The following is a 25,263-nucleotide window of genomic DNA, read 5'->3' as shown; positions in this document are numbered from 1 at the left end:
GAGAGAGACAGGCCTGGCTACCTGAGAATGAGCAGGGTACCTAGAGTGGAGCAGGGCTGGGGGAAAGCCAGAGGAGCTGGGGAGCTCCAGCCTGGAAAACCCCCAGCCTGGAAAACCTGCAGGCCTTGCTAAAGACTGGGAAGGGTACTGGGGTTGCAGAAGCGCAGCCCAGAGGTTAGGCAAAGGCAGCAGGTCCAAACTCTCCTTGCCAATGATGAATGTCCTGTACACTGTAGTCTGCCCCAGTGAGCGGGGGCTAGATGGTGTCTGGCAGTAGCCATAGACTAAGGTGAGGTGGGGATAGAGGGTTGGGGGTTCGCCTGGGAGGGGAGACCCAGATCCGTGGAGGTACTGCCAGGGGGCAGCACTGCAAGATAAAGGGGCACCGGGGTCCCGGAGGGACATGGGGCCAGCAGCAGGCGAGACACCAGCTGCAGCGGGCACTCTGGAGCTGGAGAGCTAATTCCCTGGACGACCAGCAGGAGGTGCCGTGCTGGTGAGTCGCTGCTTTGCTACTCAGTCTTATAGAAATACCCTTGATGGTGTGGCTGATGTGCTTCAGCTTCCATCCAGGACACATCACACGATCCATTGTCTACAGCCAAGCTCTAAGATACAAATGAATTTGCTCCAGTCCCTCAGACAGAGACAAACACCTACAAGATCTTTATCAAGCAGTCTTAAAACTACAATAACCATCTGAGGAAGAGAAGAAACAGATTGACAGAGCGAGACGGGTACGCAGAAATCACTTACTACAGGACAGGCCCAACAAGGAAAATAACGGAGCACCACTGGCGATCACGTACAGAGCCCAGCTAAAATCTCTCCAGCGCATTATCAACGATCTACAACCTATCCTGCAAAACAATCCCTCACTCTCACAGACCTTGGGAGGCAGGCCAGTCCTCGCTTAGACACCCCCCAATCTGAAGCAAATACTCACCAGAAACTACACATCACATCACAGAAACACCAACACAGAATCTAATCCCTGTAGTAAACCTCGTTGCCTACTCTTTCCCCATATCTGCTCTAGTGACACCATCAGAGGACCTAACCACATCAGCCACACCATCAGGGGCTCATTCACCTGCACGTCTACTAATGTTATATATGCCATCATGTGCCAGCAATGCCCCTCTACCATGTACATTGGCCAAACCGGACAGTCCCTATGTAAAAGAATAAATGGACACAAATCGGACATTAGGAATGATAACATACAAAAGCCAGTAGGTGAACACTTCAATCTCCCTTGACATTCTATAACAGATTTAAAAGTAACTATTCTTGAACCAAAAAACTTCAGAAACGGACTTCAAAGAGAAACAGCAGAACTAAAATTCATTTGCAAATTTAACACCATTAATTTGGGCTTGAATAAGGACTGGGAGTGGCTGACTCATTACAGAAGCAGCTTTGCCTTTCCTGGAACTGACAGCTCCCCATCTATTATTGGGAGTGGACTACTTCCACCCTGATCAAATTGGCCCTGTCAACACTGGTTCTCCACTTGTGAGCTACTGCCTTCTCTTCATGTGTCATTATATAATGTCCGCATCTGTAACTTTCACTCCAAGCATTTGAAAAAGTGAGGCTTTTTACCCACAAAAGCTTATGCCCAAAGAAATCTTTTAGTTTTTAAGGTGCCATCGGACTCCTTGTTGTTTTTATAGAAATACCAATATTCTACACCTCCCCAACAGCCGGGGGTGCAAGGGCTGGGCTTTTCATGTCCTCTACAACTTTGTGGGGGGCACCACTTCATATTTCATATCTGCCCCGTTATAACATTCAATCCTCTGACTAGTAGCCATCTGGTGTTTGTCAAGCTCTGACAGTGTATGTACTCTTAGTGAGCACTTATTCACAGAATTTACCATCAAGGTCCTTTGAAAATATTTCAGTAAAGCAAGACACTTACAAATATTTCTGGAAGAAATATATATATATCTATATATCTATATATATCTCCCATATAAATGTAAAAATAGTATGCTGTAGTAGTCTATGCTCACTAGGGAAATTCCTGATTTCCTCCTTTGTAGTTTAATGAGAATCCCAGCTGTGCTATGGTTTGTCTGCTCATATGAGAACCAGTGGGGATAAAAGTTGTATTTGTACTGCCATAAAGTATGCTAACTGCTATTTACTGGGTATAATGGTGTAATATTAAAGACATTCTGTGCTTGCAGTCACACAACTGGGAAGTGTCATGCGACAACAACAACACTTCTTGGCATCACCACATTCTTAAGCAGCAAAGTATTCTGTTTTGTCTTATGCCTCCCAGCACTGCTAGGGTGTGGCACTGTCTGAGTATTACGCATGCTATGATCTGTTTTAAGCAACAGGGATTAAGAAATGCCAAAAGAGCACGTCATGGAATTCCTTGGGAAAATTAGAGCCCCTGGGCTTCTTTTGATTAACTATTCTCCTTTTCAAGTCTTAATTAAAAGAAATGCCCTTTAAATTCTGTTATTAGCATAAGAACAAGGAACCAGGTGATATTCTGTCAATGTATAAACATGTCATAGTGCTTTCAAACTTCCTCAAGTCTTAGTTAAACAACAGAATGGAGACCACTCACGTTCTGGCCATTGACTAGATAGGTTCTTAGTTCCACAGCACTGTAAAATTTGAGGAACAGATCTAAATTTACATACATAGAACTCAAAATATGAGTAAGAACAGAAGTCTCATCTGTATAGTGCTGAATATTTGCAGATGTTTTAATTTATCCATCTACAGTAGCTACATCACACTGTGTAGAATATGAAGTCAAATATTTTAATAAGATTTAATTTTAATATTTTAGATATTGTATGATAAATTGTTGTTCTGTTACAAAGTCTTGAGGTAACTGACCCTGTGGTCTGACTGTTGGTTGGTATTTTTGTTACGGTTTGCAAATATCTAAATAAATAATAAAATAAATGCTATAGAATTTCCTGTAAAAAATGAAACAAGAAAAATCTCATTGGAATTTGTAAATTTACTGATAGGGAATTTTTTGGCTGGATACTTCCTGAATGCTTCTTTCCCTAACCCTGAATCCTAGAACCTAGCTGTCCTTAAACTTGGTCCATCTATGAATGTACATAGTCCCAAATGCTGAGTTGTCTCAAAAGATTGCTTAAAAATTACAAGGAGTAAAAATTCAATAGCATGTATATAAAGCTTCCTACTGTAGAAATTTATAATTTAAAAATTACAAACAATTAATTTACTTCAAACTTGGCTTCCTCTTTAGACCTCACTGAGAACTCACAATACAAGCCAAGTTTGACCTTTCTAGCTTCAGCTGGTTTTCAGTTACTTTTGTAGTTTTGATTTTAAAACTAATTTTTCACCTACACAAAATTCAAAATTGCTTAATTGAGTTTCCTCAGAATTCCAAGTAAAATGCCCCTTTGGGCTAAGATGGAATATTTCAACCTTAAAGAAATGTGTTTGAGAAAATTATGAAAAATTGGCTTTAGAATAGAAGTTGGAATTTAATCTTACCTACAGTGAGCATACCTGCTATAGTACAGTTAATCAAGTTTTTTGAAAAACATTAGAATGTATAAAAATATTCTAAACCATGGAAGACAGAGTTCTGCATCAAGATTAGAGAGCCTATAATGGAGTTTGCATTATACCTCATATTTGGAGGCATAAACTATCAACAAATATTACAAAGAAGATATTTAATAAAGGCTATGTTAGAGTCTGAAATCAAGAAAAATAAACAATTCAGAAAAAGAAACAACTCTGAAGCTGGAAAATATGCTCAATTATACAGGTAGGCAATGCACTAACAGAAAACAATACATAAAAATAAAGATTTCTTAATCATGCCACTATTATTAATGGGACCAGCAGTAGCTCTAGGCAATACTTTGGTATTACTAGAGGGGTATTACATACTGATTTTTCCAATAATTTCAAATCTGTCATGCAGCCTTTCCTGCTGCCCTTCTATTCATTCTGCCCCCACAGTAATCAAAGCTGCTGTTTCCTATGCAGTTCTGCCTTGCCTTATCTCTGTTCAACTTCCCCAGAAATCTCACATATGAGTCACTGAAACACTGACTCATTCCTTCTGTGAAAAAAATATTCATAAAGAATTCAGCTGGGTTCCAAATATATATACTGTGTGGGGGTTCATTATCTGATCTATCTATAACATCTGAGGAAGTGGGTATCCACCCACGAAAGCTCATGCTCCAAAACGTCTGTTAGTCTATAAGGTGCCACAGGATTCTTTGCTGCTTTTACAGATCCAGACTAACACGGCTACCCTCTGATACCTATCTATAACATATGTATCTCCATATGTGAAGATAAAATCGCAGAGCCACTTGATTGTAAACTGCAGTTATTATACACTTGTGATCACCTTATCTGCACTATGCCTACTAATTCATCTCCACTTGGAGTATTTCTAGTATTCCAAACCTCTGAGCAGCTTCCAACAGTTGTCATTAAAATAACTTCTGCAGAACTACATCCTTCCTTCTTTACCCTCAACACGGAACTTCGTCTGAAGTGCAGCATGGGCAACATTCAGTCTTGGACCAGTGCTGAATTTAAGTTCCCATATCTCACAATTCTGCAAGGGCTATAAATAAGAGATTTGACCACTGAAAAGAAGAAATTCCAAGATTTTTAGTGGCACTTGTTTCTATTCTTGTTAAATCCCAAGACATTGAACCTTAAAATCACATTTTATTATGTAAAATAAAGCTATTTCAGGGGTTTTTAAAAGAAATTTCTCAAACATATTGTAATTTCCCTCCTCCTTTAAGACCTACACTGTTGGGCTCATGGTAACGAATATATTTTTATAGGCAGAGGGTATGAAAAATAGCATCAATATTATTTTTAAAAACATTTCTGAAATTGTTTTTCTATGTAATCTAACATGAAATTATTAAGAAATTACACAACTAATAAAAGCTATGAAGAGAGTCAGCTGGGGATAGCTGATGTCCTTTTAAAATACTGTTTGTATATTTTTATCTTTCTCACCTACCCTTCATTTATTGCTTGTCTATTTAGGCAGTAAGTTCTTTGGGGAAGAAACCGTGTTTTACTATGTATTGGGGTCCTCTGTCACTTTCAGAGCACTATCATAATGTAAGTAAGCAATAATATACAATGGTCAAAAATTTTCAAATGACAATGCCTAAAGTTAGCCCCCTAAATGTATATGTAGGTACCTAAATGTAGGTGGCCTGACTCTCAGCAATGCTGAGCACCCACAAATCCTACTGAAATCAATGAATGCTGCTAGTGGTGAGCACATTTTCAAAATTTGGCTGCTTGAATTTAGCTAATTTCAAGAACCTAGGTTTGAAAATTTTGGCTGTGTAGCCTATGCAGACTAGGATAGCACAGTGTGGTATAAAGCTTTTACTCTCAGTGGTTTGGGATGACCTACATAAATCGCTTGAGGTTTTGCCACTTCTTTGTGATGTGGCCATCCCACACTCATTCTCATAAAATATTTATACTAAACCACCAGGCATGCATATCTGTAGTATTATAGATGTAGCTGGCATCCTATAGTTAAAGTTGCCCAACACTTTACATTATACCCTTCTTCTTCTGCCTTGTCCTGCCCCGCCCCGCATTATAACATTGCCACACTTGAACAATTTGGGTTGAACTTTTCCATGCCTGGTTTTTGCCTTATGCTGATTTTTTCTTAAGTATTAGCAAAAACATTTGGCCACTTCTGAGAACAAGGTTAGAGAAAACAGGTAAAATTTCCACTTTTAAAAGACTTTCCAGTCATTTCTTTGAAGAGCCTGAGCACCTCTAAGCTTTGGAGAAGGAACTCGAATTTTTTCAGTCACCTAGTACTGAGGTCAGGGAGGTGTCTTTTGCTCTTCCTGTGAATATCTGCTCGGATTTGCCAAATTATAATCCTCTGGAAAATCACCATTTGCACATGTTCAGTAAAGCTTTTTAGAGACAGCTAAGATCTGAACTCAGCCCTGAGAATGTGTCCAGCTCCCTCATCTAGGCTGAGCATCCTCCAGGTACCAAACTGCTCCCACATGGCATGCAAACAACTAGAGCTTCAGATAAAACACCTGAACTACTCCTGTTCCTGCCTTTGGCCTAGGAGCCATAAGGAGACCTTCTGCTGAGTAATGTTAATAATTGTGGGCACTTCAGAACTCTGATTATTGAGCAAAGCCACACAACTCTACCTTTGGAGGCAGGCAAGTACCATTCTCTCCATTTTATAAATGAGGTACCTGAAAGGTTGCACAGTTCATTTTTGGTAGATCTGGTAATAGAACTCTCTCTCTAATATGGCAGACATGAGTCTCACCTATGTAGCCTTTCACGCTGAATGTGCAAAATCTATATGCTTACCTATGCTGGCTGTACCCCAAAGCCACATTTCTTTCCAGAACCATGATTTCAACCCCCGAATAATGATTCCCAACATTCTTTGCTGTCTGGCAAATGGGTGAATGAACAATTAGTCGGGGTGTGCGGCATCCCCCTCTAATGACTGATCCACATAGAGCATAACAGATTACTACTATTACCAGTTACTCCTTTAGCTCAAAAGATATAGATCTTTGCTGGGGTACAAACCTGCAGATCACTATGGTTCCACATAACAGAATTTCTGATTTTTTCAGTTTGCTTTTTAAAAAGCAAAGAAAGTTATGTACAAAATACTTGGGTAAAAGAAAATGATGGCTGCAAAATCAAGCTCTCAGGAGTTAGGAAATGCCAGAAAGAAGGTTGCCCATACAACAGCTTGTTTGTACATGCAACATCATACAGACTTTACTTACATGATCCCATGCTTGTTCTACAAGGCCCTTGCTTCATTCAGTGCACAGGATGTACAGTGAATGCAGGAGAAAACTGCAAGAAGGAAAAGACATCCTCTTGTATTTAAGAACTGGACTGGAGCCAAGGAGTTCTAATTTCTATTCCTGGTTCTACCACCACATTTCTATGGGATGTAAAACACGACTGCATTATAATGTATATGCACAAGTGGGCTATATTGCGGTTGCACAGGCAAGCTAAAAACTGGCATTTCTTAACCTTTGAGTGCTTGACTTTAAAATTGCAAAATTATTTTAATATAATCTTTTGTATGTAAAATCAATATGTTCATATGAATATCTATATATATATATAGATATTAATATGTGGAGGGTTATCATGCACTTTGATGGCTCACCTATTCTTTTCACTATTAATCCCATCTCCATTGCAATGTATTTTAACATATCAGAAACTTTAGCTGCTTCCCACAGCTGCCATTTAAAAAATATGCTAGTGAAATGTTTTCTTCTTCCTACAAAATGGCACTGGACTGAGACACATTGATCAGTATTTCATCTTGGCTTTGTGACATGTTTAAAGTCCAGTATTCACGACACAGTGGCTTCTGTGGACTAGTGCAATCACATAAAAGCATAAAAAAAGTGTTGTGCACTAACTTCTGAGAAAATGAGAAACTAAGAAAGCACATTAACACTGAGTTGCAGGAGATGCTTATCACCTGACAGTATTGAGCCCAACCTGTGCACCTGAAAAGGGTTTCTAAAAAATTATTTATAAATCAAATTGGGGAAAATGCCCTTTGAAAGGTGTGAAATTTAGTAAAAATAAACCATACAACAGTGGCAGAACCAAAGTAAAAATTAAGAAGTTACATTCAATTTAGTTGGGTATTGAATGGCCTCTTCTACTTGATATGTTTTTCTATCCAGCTAAAAACAATATATTTTGCTAAGAGCAAAAATATTTATTTGCAAATTACTTTTAAGGTGGAACTTGCTGTAGAGCTGATTTGGAACATGTACAGCCAAATTCTGCACTGACTTACCCCTTATGCAACCCTATGAAATTCATTTTAAATTAGTGTAAAATTTGGCCTCAGGGTTTACAGGTATTCATTCCACCAGACAGGCGCCAATCTGTAATTAATCCACGGTCACACACTGTGAACGAAGACAACATAGTCACAGCAACTAAACCACATATATAAGACACAGTAAATAGAACTCCTAACTTTCTGCTCCTGCTTAAAAAAAAACCACAACAACAACACAACTCTCTAATCACTTGAACTAATATAGATTCTCCTTTACCTCAAGAGGTATGTGTTCTTGAAGCAGAAGGTCATGAGTTCTATTTCCCATGTCACATGTGTGTGGATGCCCGACAACTATAGCTCTAGTGTACAGTCTGGATGCAGCCATGGATTATTAAACCTAAAAAGCGTTCTTTAGAGCTTCTTTAGTTAAATGAATGAAAGCACTGACAAATACAACCCATTTTTCTTAGATTCTCTAGATTTGACTAGATTGTTTTCATACATAAGTATTGTCTTGATTTTTTCCTTAAAGAAAGAGCTCCATTCCAATGATATATAGAATAGCAACAGTCTTTGCTTATTACACAATGCATGTATGTTTATTTTATATACATTTCTATTATGATTATACTTTGATAATTTAGGTTGTTGAGCTTTCTAAGGGCATGGCTACACTCGCAGATGTAGAGCATGGTGACTTAAACCCGCCTTTGTAGAGTGCAGTAGGGAAAGCGCTGCAGTCTGTCCACACTGACAGCTTCAAGTGCACTGGCGTGACCACATTTATGGCACTTGCAGCGGCATTGGGAGCAGTGCATTATGGGCAGCTAGCCCAGCATGCAAGTGATTGCAACGTGCTTTTCAAATGGGGAGGGCAGGATTGTGTGGAGTGTGACAATGAGTGTGTTGTGTGTATGTGGGGGGAGAGAGAATGGATTTTTGGGGTGCTGAGAGTGTGTCAGCATGCTGTCTTGTAAGTTCAGACCCCCCTCTCCCTCCCCACCTCTCTCTCACTCTCTCAAAGCAAACAATAAATATTTGCTTTTCTCAGAGCTGATAAGCAGCTGGCTTCTCTGAAACAGAGTTTTGAAAGGGCATTTCCACATTCCTGCAGCCAATTTCACAACGACAAGAGTGGCTACTTGACTTAATGGGATTATGGCACATTTCCAGTGGCTGATCACAGCGCAGTAAAGCAACACCTCGTTCACACTGGTGCTGCAGCGCTCCAGCAGGGGCACAGCAAATGTTATTCTGCTTGCTGAGGTGGAGTACCAGCAGTGCTGTAACTGCCGAGTCAGAGCACTCTACGTGTCTTGCCAGTGTGGATTGGGAGTGAGCTAGGGCACCTGAGGCTGCCTTATTGCGCTGTAACTCGCAAGTGTAGCCAAGGCCTTAGTTGTAAGGACTGAGTGATGATAAAAGATGTAAAATTACAGAGTAGAAAAAATATAATTTTACTATTTGTATTAATTGGCATATAATTTAATCATTACTGCATTAAAAATATATAAAATATCTGTGCTTCTATACTCTTACAGGAGATAGATTTACCAAAACCACTTACTGAAATGGCCTCATATAGACTACAACATTCAGATCTGTGTAAAGCACAATGCCTGTTTTGTTGTTTTCAGGGTTTTGTAGCACAAATGCTTCTGTTTATGTCAAAATTAATAATCAACAGTTGTAAATATATTTCAAAACAACTGGATACTGAAGATGATACAGATAATGTCAATGTATTTGCTGGTGTACACACATCAATGTGACTATTATGTCGGATTGCAATTCAGAGGTCACATTTTTTAAATAAGTTATGTTCTGGAAGCCATAAATACTTTTGATTAATTTCAAAGGCTTAAGTGAAGTGGCTCAATCCACATAATCCACTACAATTTCCTCCACATGATTTATACTTCAGCAAAACAACACTCCTTTTGAAGTTTATTTATATTTTGGGAGACAATTTAAAAAGGTTACTTTCTTGCCACCAGCAATTGAAAAATACATTTTCAGAATCTGCAGTTCGGGTATCAAATTGACAATACAAAGTCATTCCAGTAACCTGCATTTGAATATAAGTAGGTATCTACATGCATCAATATGTATTGAAAATTGCAATTCAGCTGCTGTCCAATCACACTAAACTACACAGTTTTTGAAACTATCAGAGAGTCACTTTCTTTCATTTTGATCTGAACAAGATTAAACTAAAATTATTAGAAAAGAATGTAGGGAAAGGAGAGCTTTCTCAGCCTCATTATTAGCCAGTGCTGTATATTTCTTCACTGCATAAAATCATGTCATTGTGATACTTATAAAAATCTCATCAACAAAATTTGAGATTTTTTTATACTTAGCACAGTTTCCCTTGTATCATGTAATTACAGAGAAGACTGAACAGCTCCAGATATTGATAAAGAAATTCTGAATTATTCATCAGAAACAGAGTAACAGAGGATGCAAAAAAACAATAAAACCTGTTAATTCCATATTCTCCACTTTCAAACTCTACCCTCACCACCACTCCTGAATCTGTCAGTTCACCCTCCTATCACTCTGTCCATCCTACCAAACACCAAACGTGATACATCAATTTCCCTTCCAGTTCATGGATTGCTTAGCACCTTTGGAGAAAATCTCATACTTTCCTCTAAAACATTGTTTTCAACTCAACTTTCTTCCTTGCTAGATTGCTCTACTTGTCTTTCTGGACTGACTCTTGTGCCTTCAACCACTGGACGCTCTTGTATTTATTTAAGTCCACTCAAACCCTCTCCACTCAAGAAATTGCTGAATTATAAAGAAGGAATTTGAAACAATTTCATCCTCCTTTATCCCTGCCTCATCATCATGACCCCTTCTTTCCCCCCATCCTTTACTCCTGACACCCAAATCTTACACTTTGAGGTGGTCTCACACTACTGTCTTCTACTCAGTAATCTGTTCACTTTCGCCCGTTCCTTTTTGACTCCTGTCTTCTCTCAGTTCGAATTTCATTCCCTCTCTCTCCTTCACCCTCAATCACTCTCTTACTTAGCTCTTTGTTTTTTTAAGTCTTCAACATACCCTGTGTAACCAGGTGCAACTCACCACTTTGGCACCTCCTGCTGGCCATCCTGGGAATTAGTTCTAGTTCACTATTGCGCCTTCATCTAGTGGCTTCTCGCCACCACCACTTCTGTCCTGAGGACCCATGTCGCTCTCAGGAACATGACGTCCTCCTCTGGACACAGCTGTCCAGCTGTGCCCCACTTGGTTCTCTCCTGCTCCCTTCTGGGGGAAAAGAGGATAGCAGTCCTTTATCCAGCCACTTGCCTCACTGGCAGGCTGTAGTCCAGGGTCTAGCCACGTGCGTCAATGGCAACTGGGCCAAAGGAGGTGGGGAGGGGAGCAGTCGAGTGTTGCATCATCTCTTCCGTCTGTTTCCCTGGGTCACTTCCCTGCAGCCCTAGTACCTTCTCCACCCTTGTATCAGTGCCTCAGTCTGGCAGCGGTCAGCCAGGAGCTCACTCCTGCTCCTCTGACCCTGACCAGCACTGCTCTGACCATGGTTCTGTCTCTTCTCCCTCCTTCAGGGCAGCCAGTCTCTCCTCAAAGTCCAGGGAGTGACACAAGCTGTTCTGTGCAGCGGCCCTTCTTATATTGCCCAGCCTGGGCCTGATTGGCTGTCTCTCTAACCCTTCTCCCAATTGGCTGTCTCTACAAGCCCTTTCCTAATTGGCTGTTGTCATAAACAGATAGCTAAGGGTTAATGTCTTTTTCACCTGTAAAGGGTTAACAAACAGTGACCTGCAACACCTGACCAGAGGACCAATCAGGAAACAAGATACTTTCAAATCTCGGTGGAGGGAAACCTTTGTGTGTGTTTTTGGGTTTTGCTTTGTTCTCTCTAGGCTCTGAGAGTGACCACACATACCTACAGGCTTTTAGATTCTTATCCCACCGCTAACACCATGTCATAGTATAATTCCCAAATCTGAACCTTAGCGTCCAAAATATGGGTACTAGCATGAATTCCCCTAAGCTTAATTACCAGCTTAGAACTGATATGCTGCCACCAATCAGGACTTAGGTAGAGTGCCTGATAGACTCTGGTCTCCCCCAAAACCTTCCTTGGGGACCCCAAGACCCAGATTCCCTGAGTCTCACAACAAAGGGGAATAAACCATTTCCCTTCCCCCTCCTCTCTTCCTCCCAGCTCTTCCCACCCTGGGTACACTAGGAGAGATAGATAGATTCAAGCTCCATGAATCTAAACAAAGGGATTCCCCTTCCACCCTTCCTCCTTCCCCTCACCCAGGGGCAATACAGATTCAAGCTCCGTGAATCTAACACAAAGAGGACATTTATCCTTCGCTTCTCCCAATCAATTCCCTGGTGAGTACAGATTCAATTCCCTTGAGCCTCAACTGGGGAAAAAATCAAACAGGTCTTAAAAAGCAAAACTTTTAATAAAAAGAAGGAAAAAAAATACAAGTTATCTTTGTAATTTAGATGGTAAATATTACAGGGTCTTTCAGCTTATAGACAATAGAAGGAAAGCTTTCTCTGGCAGAAATACAATTTAAAATACTTTCACCCAAATACACACTAAAACAATACCAGCCAGATACACAGTTGCAAATACAGAAAAACAATTAAAAAGACTAAACTGTCTTTCTACTTTTGTACTTACAAAATTGGAACAGAAGATTAGAGAGCCTGTAGGTATGTGTGGTCACTCTCAGAGCCTAGAGAGAACAAAGCAAAACCCCAAAACACACACAAAGGCTTCCCTCCACCGAGATTTGAAAGTATCTTGTTTCCTAATTGGTCCTCTGGTCAGGTGTTGCAGGTCACTGTTTGTTGACCTTTACAGGTGAAAGAGACATTAACCCTTAGCTATCTGTTTATGACAGCTGCCTCCTGCGCAGCCTCCCGGGGGCTGCTTTAAGCCTGCTTCTGCCAGTGTAGGGCAGGCATCCCACCATACCCTGGTAACCACAGTCTTTAAAAACCCCTTCCTTTATCCAACCAAACTGTCCAATTATCATGCCAGTTCCCTCTTTCCTTTGTCTTCAAGATGATTGAGCACATACTGTATTTTTACTGCTTCAGCTTCCTCTTCTCTAGTTCCTTTTTGGATTTCTTTCAATTGTATTGTGGTCAGTGAAAATCCTTGTTGAGTGTACTGGATTCCTTTCCCCCTTATCTTAGCCTCCCGGGGGATCCTGCCCATCAGTTCCCTGAGGGAGTCAAAGTCTGCTTTTCTGAAGTCTAAGGTCCGTATTCTGCTGCTCTCCTTTTGTCAGGATCCTGAACTCGACCATTTCATGTCTCTGCTGCCCAGGATGCCACCCACTTTTACTTCTCCTACCAATTCTTCCCTGTTTGTGAGCAGCAGGTCAAGAGGAGCACGGTCCCTAGTTGATTCCTCCAGCTCTTGCACCAGAAAGTTGTCTCCAACACTCTCCAAAAACTTCCTGAATTGTCTGTGCACTGCTGTATTGCTCTCCCAGCAGAAGTCAGGGTGCTTGAAGTCCCCCATGAGAACCAGGGTCTGTTAGCTGGAAACTTCTGTTAGTTGTCTGAAGAAAGCCTCGTCTACCTCATCCTTCTTGTCTGGTGGTCTATAGCAGATGCCAACCACGACATCACCCTTGTTGCTTTCACCTCTAACCTTAACCGAAATTGCAATGCAATTAAAAGTTACCCCTTTCTACCTATCATGTTGTCATGATATAATTCCCCAATTTGAACCTTAGAGTCCACAAGATGGGGTACCAGCATGAATTCCTCTACGCTTAATTACCAGCTTAGATCTGATAGGCTGCCACCACCCAAAAATATAGTGTTTTGGGGCACTCTGGTCCCCCCAAAAACATTCCCTGGGGATCCCAAGACCCAAATTCCTTGAGTCTCACAACAAAGGGAAATAAACCATTTCCCCTCCCCCTCCTTTCTTCCTCCCAGATCTTTCCCGCCCTGGGTACACTAGGAGATCACCGTGATTCAAACTCCTTGAATCACAACACAGAGAAATCAGGTTTTTCCTCCCCCTTCTCTCCCCCTCCCAGGCTTTCCCTCCCTGGGCTATAGAGGAGAGATAGACAGATTCAAGCTCCGTGAATCTAAAACACAGAGGAAATTCACCTTTCCTCCCTCACTCCTCCTTCCCTTCTCCCACCAATTCCCTGGTGAGTACAGACTCAGTTCCTTTGAGCCTTAATAAGGGAAGAAATTTAAACAGGTCTTTTAAAAAGAAAAGCTTTTAATAAAAGAAAGAAAAAAGTAAGAAAACTCTGTAAAATCAAGATGGAATATTACAGGGTCTTTCAGCTTATAAACATTAGAAAGAAGTCTCCCCCCAGCACAAATACCAATTAAAATCCGTCCAGCAAAATAAACATTTGCAAATAGAGAAAACAATCATAAGACTATAACCGCCTTTTCTACTTAATACTCACTATTCTGAATATATAAGAGACTGTAGCAGGGAGATTGGCAAGAAACCTGGTTGCACGTCTAGTCCCTTTCAGGACCCAGAGAGAACAAAGCAAAACCCAAAAACACAAACAAAGGCTTCCCTCCACCGAGATTTGAAAGTATCTTGTTTCCTGATTGGTCCTCTGGTCAGGTGTTTCAGGTTCACTGTTTGTTAACCCTTTACAGGTAAAAGAGACATTAACCCTTAACTATCTGTTTATGACACGTCCCTCAAATTGCAGACAGGGGGAACCTCACTGGCGGTGATTTCTTCCTAGAACTTCAGAATAAACAGATTAATACAACACATGCACCTTTACATATACTACTAAGCATGTAAACTACAAGACTTTTTACATTTTAAGGACAATTTTTAACCAGTGGATTCTGGGAAACTTTCAAGAGAGAATGCATTAGCTACTTTGTTAGAAGCTCCTGAAATGTGTTGAATTTCAAAATCAAAATTTTGGAGAGCTAAACTCCATTGAAGCAGTTTTTTGTTGTTTCCCTTGGCAGTATGAAGCCACTTTAGCGCAGCATGGTCGGTTTGTTGCTGGAACCGCCGTCCCCAAATGCATGGGCGTAGCTTTTCTAGGGCGTACACCATAGCGTAGCATTCTTTTTCACTGATTGACCAGTGACTTTTCCTCTCAGACAATTTCTTGCTAAGAAACACGACAGGATGGAAGTTGTGATCCGGTCCTTCCTGCATGAGAACTGCTCCTATACCACGCTCAGATGCATCTGTGGTTACTAGGAATGGTTTGTCAAAGTTCGGGGCCCTTAGCACAGGGTCAGACATGAGCGCCACCGTAAGCTGGGTAAAGGTCTTCTGACACTTATTAGTTCATTTAACGGCATTCGGCTGGGTCTTTTTGGTCAGGTCGGTCAGTGGGGCAGCGATGTGGCTGTAGTGTAGTACAAATCACGTGTAATACCCGGCCAAGCCTAAGAAGGATTGGACCTGTTCCTTTGGGACAGGCCACTTTTGGATAGCATCCACCTTGGCCTGTAGGGGGTTTATGGTTCCTCGACCCACCTGGTGTCCCAGGTAAGTCACTCTGTTTTGGCCTATTTGACACTTTTTGGCCTTAACAGTTAGTCCTGCCTGCCTGATGCGCTTAAAGACCTTTTTCAGGTGTTCTAGGTGTTCGGGCCAGGAGTCAGAAAAAATGGCCACATCATCGAGGTAGGCAACTGCATATTCGCCCAGTCCTGCTAGTAGACCATTTACTAGCCTCTGGAAGGTGGCGGGTGCATTTCGCAGCCCGAAAAGAAGCACATTAAATTCATACACCCCTGCGTGGGTGGCGAATGCTGACCTTTCCTTAGCAGGTTCATCTAGCAGTACTTGCCAGTACCCCTTGGTTAAGTCTATTGTAGAGATGAACTGGGCACGTCCCAACTTCTCCAATAGTTCATCGGTGCGTGGCATTGGATAGTTGTCTGGACGAGTTACCGCATTTAGCTTACGGTAGTCCACGCAAAAGCGTATTTCCCCATCTGGTTTGGGTACCAGAACCACTGGGATGCCCATGCACTGGTAGATGAGCGGATTACACCCATCTGTAGCATGTTTTGGATCTCCCGTTCTATAGCAGCTTGGGCATGAGGAGACACCCAGTAGGGTGGGGTTCTAATTGAGTGAGCATTACCTGTGTCAATGGAGTGGTATGCCCGTTCACTCCGTCCTGGGGTGGCTGAGAACAATGGGGCAAAGCTAGTGCACAACTCCCTGATTTGTTGCCGCTGCAGACGTTCCAGGGTGGTGGAGAGGTTTACCTCTTCCAGGCCACCGTCACTTTTTCCTTCGTAGTAGACACCTTCAGGCCACTCAGCGTCATCTCCTCCCTGGGCTGTAAACTGACAAACCTGTAAGTCTCTGGAATAAAAGGGCTTGAGAGAATTAACATGGTAAACTCTGGGCTTTAGGGAGGAATTGGGAAATGCTATGAGGTAGTTAACAGCTCCCAGGCGCTCCTGGACTGTGAATGGCCCTTTCCATGATGCTTCCAACTTATGGGCCTGTTGCGCCTTCAAGACCATAATCTGGTCTCCTACCTTGAAGGAACGCTCCCTGGTATGTTTATCATACCAGGCCTTTTGCTCTTCCTGAGCATCCTTTAGGTTTTCTTTAGCAAGGGCTAAAGAGTGTCGGAGGGTGTTTTGTAGGTTGCTTACAAAGTCTAGAATGTTAGTTCCTGGAGAAAGCGTAAACCCCTCCCATTGCTGCTTCACCAACTGTAATGTCCCCTTAACCTTGTGGCCGTACACAAGTTCAAACAGTGAAAACCCTAAACTGGGATGTGGTACAGCCCTGTAGGCAAAAAGCAACTGCTGCAACACTAGGTCCCAGTCATTGGAGTGTTCATTCACGAATTTACGTATCATGGCCCCCAAAGTTCCATTAAACCTCTCCACCAGGCCATTGGTTTGATGGTGGTAAGGGGTGGCAACCAAGTGATTCACCCCATGAGTTTCCCACAGTTTTTTCCATGGTCCCTGCCAGGAAATTAGATCCTGACTCTGTAAGGATGTCGGAGGGCCAAACTACCCTGGGAAAAATGTCTGTTAGGGCCTGGCACACAGTGTTAGCCCTGGTGTTGCTTAGAGCCACTGCTTCCAGCCACCGGGTAGCAAAGTCCACGAAAGTCCATATGTACTGCTTTCCTCTGGGGGTCTTTTTTGGGAAAGGACCCAGAATATCCACAGCTACGTGCTGAAATGGGACCTCAATTATGGGGAGTGGCAGGAGAGGGGCCTTGACCTGGTCTTGGGGTTTCCCACTCTTTGGCACACCTCACAAGACCAGACATACTTGGCAACGTCCTTGCCCATCCCCTCCCAGTGGAAGGACTTCCCCAACCTGTCTTTGGTTAGGTTCACCCCAGCATGGCCACTGGGATGATCATGGGCTAAGCTTCAGAGCTTCCCCCGGTACTTAGCTGGAACCCCAACTGTTTTTGCAGGTGCCAGTCTTCCTGGTGTCCACCAGAAAGAGTCTCCTTGTATAAAAGTCCTTGTTCTACAACAAACCGGGATCGATTAGAAGAGCTGAGAGGTGGTGGGGTGCTCCGTGCCACCGCCCAAGCTTTCTGAAGGCTGTCATCTGCTTCCTGCTCAGTCTGGAACTGTTTCCTTGAGGCTGGAGACACCAGTTCTTCCTGGGACTGTGGACTTGGGCTTGGTCCCTCTGGAAGCGATGTAGGTGATGGGGTTATTTCTGCTGCTGGTGAACCGCTCTCTGCTGGTGCACCAGGTGGTATTTCAGGCTCTGGAGGCGCCTCTTGCGGTTGATTGTCTGCGGCTTCTGCCAGTTCAGGGCCTCTGGCACCCTCTGGCGTTGGGGTTGAAGATGGGTTTGCAAGTGCTGGCGTTAGCGCTGGCAACGGTTCTGGTGTTGGTTGCTTTTCCAGTTCCTGGTTTGGGACTGGAGGCACTGTGGCTGTTTCAGTTGTTTGCCGGAGATCCGGGTCCACTACCTCGGTCTGGCTCTTTGGTAACATGGACGGGGCCCTTGTGGACGGCTCAGGAACAGGAATGGGTTTGGAAGCTTGCCTGGTTTGGCTGCGTGTAACCATTCCCACCCTCTTGTCCCGCTTTACCTGGTTGGCCAAATTTTCCCCCAGTAGCATGGGGATGGAATAATTGTCATAGACTGCAAAAGTCCACTTTCCTGACCAGCCTTTGTACTGGACAGGCAGTTCAGCTGTAGGCAAGTCTACAGCTTGTGACATGAAGGGGTAAATTGTCACTTGGGCCTTTGAGTTGATGAATTTGGGGTCCACCAAGGATCGGTGGATAGCTGACACTTGTGCCCCCGTGTCTCTCCACGCAATAACCTTCTTTCCTCCCACTCTCAAAGTTTCCCTTCGCTCCGAGGGTATTTGAGAGGCATCTGGGCCTGGGGATCGTTGGTGTGATGGTGGTGTATTGAACTGCACTCAGTTGGTTCTTGAGGCAGTTGGCCTTTATATGTCCCAGTTCATTACACTTAAAGCATCGCCCAGCTGACTGGTCACTGGGTCGAGGTGGGTTACTGGAGACTGGTGAGGTGGGAGAATAGGGAGTCTGCGGCTTTCCTTGGGTTGTAGGTGGGGTCTTGGGTTGTCCTCGGTTGTAGGGTTTATTGTCGGTGTGCCCCCTGTGGTATTCGCTCCCCTTGACAGTAGCTTTTTTCTTTTCTGTCACTTCCACCCATTTGGCTCCAATCTCCCCTGCCTCGGTTAAAGTTTTGGGTTTTCCATCTAGAATGTACCTTTTTATTTCCTCAGGGACACCCTCTAAGAACTGCTCCATTTGTATTAGGAGGTGCAGCTCGTCCATATTGTTAACCTTTGTTCCTGATATCCAGGCCTCATAAGTCTTTCCAATGTGGTAGGCGTGTCGGGGGAATGACACATCTGGTTTCCATCTTAGGGCTCTGAACTGCTGACAGGCATGCTCAGGTGTTATCCTCATTCTGAGTCTGGCCTTGGTTTGAAAAAGTTTATAATCATTCATGTTTTCCTTAGGCATTTCAGCCGCCACCTCTGCTAAGGGTCCACTGAGCTGTGGCCTCAGCTCTATCATGTACTGGTCTTCAGAGATGTTGTACCCAAGGCAGGCCCTTTCAAAATTTTCTAAGAAGGCCTCAGTGTCATCACCTGCCTTGTAGAAGGGAAATTTCTTGGGATGTGGAACACTAACTGATGAAGGGTTGGTAGGATTGGCTGTGTTCTTCTGCTTAGCCTGTTCTAATTCCATGGCCTGCTGGTGTGCCTCCCTTTGGACCTCTATTTTTCTTTTGTGGTCCGCGTCTTTGGCTTCTTGCTCTCTTCTGTGGGCTGCCTCTTCCCTGGCTATTTCTGCATTTATTAGTTCCATCTTCCTTTTATGTTCGTTGTCTCTTTCTGTGGCTTCTTTCTTCGCTTGTTCCTGCTTCAAGGATTTTTTGGAACTCATGGTTCCTGTTTTCTTGTGCTGGTTGCCCCCTGTTGCTCAGTACCTGAAATGCTGCAGCTCAGGGTTGCTTGGCAACAGACTTTCTAACACTTTTTAACTAGTTTTTCACGTTTAAGTTAGAACAAAAGAAAAACCTTTGATTTGCAAATGTGTTTTGCTGGAGTTCCTCTTGACTCAGTTGGAGTCTCATTGTTTAACAAAAGACCCTCGGTAAACTTTAATGTCTCTGCCTGCAGGCAGTCTCTATGCACAACCAGAAAGGAGAAAAGGAAAAAAAAATTTTCTGGCTGTAGTTTTAAAAACCCTCTCCCCTGCTTACAAACAGCTAGCAGAGAGAAAAGAAGAAAAATAATAATCCTACTGGCTTTTGGATTCTTATCCCAACGCTGCACACCATGACATGATACAATTCCCCAATTTGAACCTTAGAGTCCACAAGATGGGGTACCAGCATGAATTCCTCTAAGCTTAATTACCAGCTTAGATCTGATAGGCTGCCACCACCCAAAAATATAGTGTTTTGGGGCACTCTGGTCCCCCCAAAAACATTCCCTGGGGACCCCAAGACCCAAATTCCTTGAGTCTCACAACAAAGGGAAATAAACCATTTCCCCTCCCACTCCTTTCTTCCTCCCAGATCTTTCCCGCCCTGGTTACACTAGGAGATCACTGTGATTCAAACTCCTTGAATCACAACACAGAGAAATCAGGTTTTTTCTCCCTCTTCTCTCCCCCTCCCAGGCTTTCCCTCCCTGGGCTATAGAGGAGAGATAGACAGATTCAAGCTCCGTGAATCTAAAACACAGAGGAAATTCACCTTTCCTCCCTCACTCCTCCTTCCCTTCTCCCACCAACTCCCTGGTGAGTACAGACTCAGTTCCTTTGAGCCTTAATAAGGGGAAAAAATTAAACAGGTCTTTTAAAAAGAAAAAGCTTTTAATAAAAGAAAGAAAAAAGTAAGAAAACTCTGTAAAATCAAGATGGAATATTACAGGGTCTTTCAGCTTATAAACTTTAGAAAGAAGTCTCCCCCCAGCACAAATACCAATTAAAATCTGTCCAGCAAAATACACATTTGCAAATACAGAAAACAATCAAAAGACTATAACTGCCTTTTCTACTTAATACTCACTATTCTGAATATATAAGAGACTGTAGCAGGGAGATTGGCAAGAAACCTGGTTGCGCATCTAGTCCCTTTCAGGACCCTGAGAGAACAAAGCAAAACCCAAAATCACAAACAAAGGCTTCCCTCCACCGAGATTTGAAAGTATCTTGTTTCCCGATTGGTCCTCTGGTCAGGTGTTTCAGGTTCACTGTTTGTTAACCCTTTACAGGTAAAAGAGACGTTAACCCTTAACTATCTGTTTATGACACATGTCTATAACTGACTAACCTTTTAGTACTGAATGCTGAAGTTGGAACAAGACAACTCATCAAAATATGACCAGTTTTTATAGGAGTTGAAAATGGCTCATGAATTTGGACAGTTGAACAGAGAGAAGGATACAGCTGACGAAAGTGTAGTGACAGCTGCAGTGTACCCTTGAGAGAAGAGAAACAAGGAACAGTTAGTGAAGAAATGTTAAAAGGAAGCAGGGTTAATTATGTGAGAAGAACAGTGTGTGGAAACTGAGTGCGTTAGAGAAAGTAGAACAACTAGAGAACAATAAAAATCCAACAGCAAATAAAATGGACAAAGTGAGTAAGGAAAAAGTGGCAGAGAAAAAAATGCAGACTAAGAAACAATTGTTCAACAAAAAAACTTCAAAAACAGACTCCAGCGAGAAACTGCAGAACTGGGATTAATTTGCAAACTGGACACCATCAAATTAGGCCTGAATAAAGACTGGGAGTGGATGGGTCACTACAAAAACTAATTTCCCCACCTTCTTGTCAACTGTTTAAAATGGGTCACCTTGTTTACATTGAACTCAGCAGTACAAAAGTGATTTTTCCTCCCTTCTTGTCAACTGTTGAGAATAGTCCACTCTGCCTTAATTGAATTGGCTCGTTAGTACTGACCCCCACTTGGTAAGGCAACTCCCAGCTTTTCTTATGCTGTGTATTATACCCTACTGTATTTTCCACTCCATGCATCTGATGAAGTGGGTTTAGCCCATGAAAGCTCATGCCCAAATAAATTTGTTAGTCTCTAAGGTGCCACAAGGACTCCTTGTTGTTTTTGTCAGAAGACAGGATACTGGGCTAGATCAACCATTGGTCTAACCCAGTATGGCCGTTCTTATGTTCTTATGATGAAGGGTAGCCCAATAGAACAACTGCCAGGTGCCCCTCTAAAGTAAAATCAATGTAAACAATCAGCACTTCAATATTAATCTAGTATTTGTGTAAACTATGTATATAACCCTCTTGAAAATTCACTTAATTTCTATGTGCCCTCAAATAAGACAAAGTTTTTTTCCCCCACTGCTTTTAGCTAATTCTCAGACTTTACTTGCATACTGTTAAATAATTAAAAAATGGTGACATCTTTTTACTATACATGTGCTTCATGTCTCAAATTGGTTTTCATTTGGAAAATTCCTTTTACAGTCCAAGGGCCAAATTTTCACCCCACTAGGACTGTGATCACCTAGTGGAATCAGTGTTGTTCTACTGCATCAAGTGTTCAGGATGGGGTTGGAAGGTCACAAGAGGGCTGATGTCACTGGATCTGTGACTATGCGGTTGCACAAACCATTCCCAATGGAATAGAGACCCGGGTATTTGACTAATCCTGAGGCTGCACAGAGGTCACAGAGGTTTTACTGCCACTCCTTAATGGAAGGGGAAAGTATTTCTTACTTCACCCTAACCCCCTGCTCAGATCTCTAGTGTGCAGCCCCTGCCACATGAGCTGTAAACTATTTCTAGGATTTGGCTCATACTATAGATCAGCGGTTGTCAAACTGCGGGTTATGACCCAGTACTGGATCAAGGAATGTAAGGCACTGGGTCACGACGGCTCTGGTCAGCACCGCTGACTGAGCCGTTAAAAGTGCTGTTGGCAGTGCTGTCCAGCTACCTGTTCTGACACCGTCCTGTGCCCCGGAAGTGGCCAGCATCAGATCTGGCTCCTAGGTGGGGGGCCACGAGGCTTCGCACACTGCCCCCACCCCGAGCACTGGCTCTGCTGTGAGGGCGGTGCCTGCGGGTGAGAGATGTGCGGAGCCAATTGCATGCCTGAGGGATAGCTCAGTGGTATGAGCATTGGCCTGCTAAACCCAGGGTTGTGAGTTCAATCCTTGAGGTGGCCATTTAGGAATCTGGGGCAAAAATCTGTCTAGGGATTGGGCCTGTTTTGAGCAGGGGGTTGGACTAGATGATTTCCTGAGGTCCCTTCCAACCCTCATATTCTATGCCTCCACCTAGGAGCTGAATCTGCTGCTGGCTGTTTCTGGGGCACAGCGCAGTTGCAGTGCCAGGATAGGCAAGAAGCCTGCCTTAGCACCCCTGCTGTGCCACTGACTGGGAGCCACCTGAGGCAAACCCGTGCCTGCAAACCTGGAACCTCTTCCTGCACCTCAAGCCTCTCATCCCCAGCCCCACCTCAGAGCCCTGACCCCCTCTTGTACCCCAAACCCTTCCTCCCTGGCCCCACCTTTCAGTCCTCATCCCCACAGCTCCTTTGGGTCACGGGTATCAACAATTTTCTTCAGCTGGGTTGCCAGAAAAAAAGTTTGAAAACCACTGCTATAGATAATGAAATGCAGGATGGAATTCAAATTTGCAGCTTATGAAAATGGAAATCATAACATGCTTCCAAAAAAGATGTAGCTCCAAATAGGCCATTATTAGTATTACCATACTAAAATCAGTGGATCACTATTACATAACTCCCTCACAAGTTAATGAGGGCTCTAGCCTCTGACATTAAGACTGGACTTGACCAAATGTCTTATTTAATTTTACAACAAAGCACCACCATCATCTAGTGGTACAGATTGCTATTGTATATACTTTCCATTTTTATGACACACAGTAAAATATTTCAATAATTTTTCTCTTCTTTAACTAACTGCAAAAATTGAGGAAGATTTAGAATTACTGGAGGGGGTGGAAAATGAAAGAATATGAAATTGGCTTCATAGAAAATAAACACAGCTGACTGATAGATTATATGACTCGATGCTTGAGTCAATTTCTGAATGCAGAAATGAAAACCACGCAAGTTAAAAATAATTATCTTTAAGATGTCTCATACATGACTCATATTTATCCATTAAGTTAGTAAAACCATATGTTTAATGCATTATAGGGAAAAAGGAAAAAAAATTAAACAAAGGAATTTTTCAAACTGATCCTTTTTGCAAATGTATTATGTAATTTTTTTTTACATTCTTCATCTACAAACCTCTATTTTATTACTGGAATCAAATCACTAATTAATTTATAAATAATCTACATAATTGAGCTGTTGACTTACACGGTAACTTTTCAGTCTGACAAAGTCAACTTTCATGGAGATGGACCTTTCTGAATTTCTACTGAGAGTCTCAATGTACTCCACAAGGTCAGCACAGAACTTGTAGCCACCTTTAAGTACACAGAGAACCACAATGTTATTGTCTCCAATGTCTTGCATGATGTCTTTGGCCAAGCATTCTGTCCTGAAATAAAGGATAAATATAATGTAAGGTGCAGACCATAGGTTGTTCATGGAGTTATACAAAAATATCTAGAAATCATGCATGGCCTGATCTGAAGCCCATTCTACTCCCTCACTGACTTTAGTGGGCTTTTGATCAGCTGCACGACAGACAGATACAAGAAGGAATCTGATCAATACAAGATTCAGACACAGGCTGGGAATTATCACTAGACACATTCCCCTGATTGCACAACTGGAATAATATATTGCAATAATTATTATTATAAAGGAGACTTTTTGGGTGATTGAGCAAACTAGGCCATCAGCTTTACACTGCATCCCACATTCATGTAAAGTCTCTCTCTACGATCACACACTTTGTTATGCAAACTGCTAAGAATAACTGCTTAAAAGGTGCAAGATAAAGAAGAAAAACACCAGAAATTATATAAACTCATAGACTAAAGAAAAAGCTACACTTACATTTTAGTAAAATAAATAAATAAATAAAAATACTTACAAGTGACACATATAATGTTATTCAGAGATCTCAACACACTTTACAAAGGGTAAAATCATTATCCCCATTTTGCAGACAAGACAAACGTAGATGCAGAGAAGCTAAGTGACTTGCCCAAGGTCACATAGCTCGATAAGAAGAGTCAGAGTTATTTACTGATTACTTTGGGGATTTAAAGATCTAATAATTTACTGATCTATATTCTTATTGACAGTGTGTCTCCTTTGTCAACAGGATGTGGCATATCAGAATGAGTAGGATCCCAGCTTTTATGTGGGATAAACTTCTTGGCTTAAATCTTCAAAACTAACTAGTGAGTTTGGGTGCCTCATATTTTGGTAAGCCCATCTGAAAATATCTTAAATGGGTCCAATTTTCAGAGGGTACGTGATTCAGCATTTCTGAAATTTTCAGGCCTCTTTAGGGTGTCTCAAATGGTCAAACACTCAAAAATCATTTGTTATTTTTTAAAACTAGCCCTCCATGTCTAGCCTCTAGCAAAGATGCTTTGTGAAATAGCAGACCTGAAACCTGTACTGATCCAAGATTCAAGAGTGCCATCCTGTACCTCAGACCAGTGCAATTTTAAGGAAAAATCCTACACTAGGTCGAGAAGAAGAAAAACAATTTTTTCAGGTTGCTTATAAAAACAGTAGCTACTTGGAATTATAGTGTAGTCCCAATAAAGATGGACTGGTGGCCAGAGTGCAGATGATGAAATCAGAGGTGTAGGCCAAATGCAATTTATTATGATTCTGTAATTTACCATATGGATTTCACTACCACATTTGTACTATAAACTGCTCTTTGCTGATCCACAGTGACATAGGAGTCTGTTTTTCTCTACATATATACAAAAAAACATCATTGGAAATTACTGTA

General features: G+C 42.2%; 1 protein-coding gene across 4 annotated transcripts in view; it reads right to left on the bottom strand.

Moving 5' to 3' along the window:
• The window catches only part of PRTFDC1 (phosphoribosyl transferase domain containing 1), a 68,961-nt gene that overhangs the window by 29,330 nt on the left and 14,368 nt on the right, over positions 1-25,263 (bottom strand). For all 4 annotated transcript variants that reach the window (XM_050939154.1, XM_050939155.1, XM_050939156.1 and 1 more), the window contains exon 3: positions 23,697-23,880. In XM_050939154.1, the coding sequence (XP_050795111.1) occupies positions 23,697-23,880 (184 nt within the window). The remainder of the gene's footprint in view (positions 1-23,696; positions 23,881-25,263) is intronic.

Source organism: Gopherus flavomarginatus, chromosome 2 (assembly GCF_025201925.1).
Source record: "Gopherus flavomarginatus isolate rGopFla2 chromosome 2, rGopFla2.mat.asm, whole genome shotgun sequence".
In the NCBI taxonomy this organism is placed as follows: Eukaryota; Metazoa; Chordata; order Testudines; family Testudinidae; genus Gopherus; species Gopherus flavomarginatus.
The sequence above is the reverse complement of the archived record's forward strand: the minus strand, read 5'-3'. Positions and strand labels throughout refer to the sequence as shown.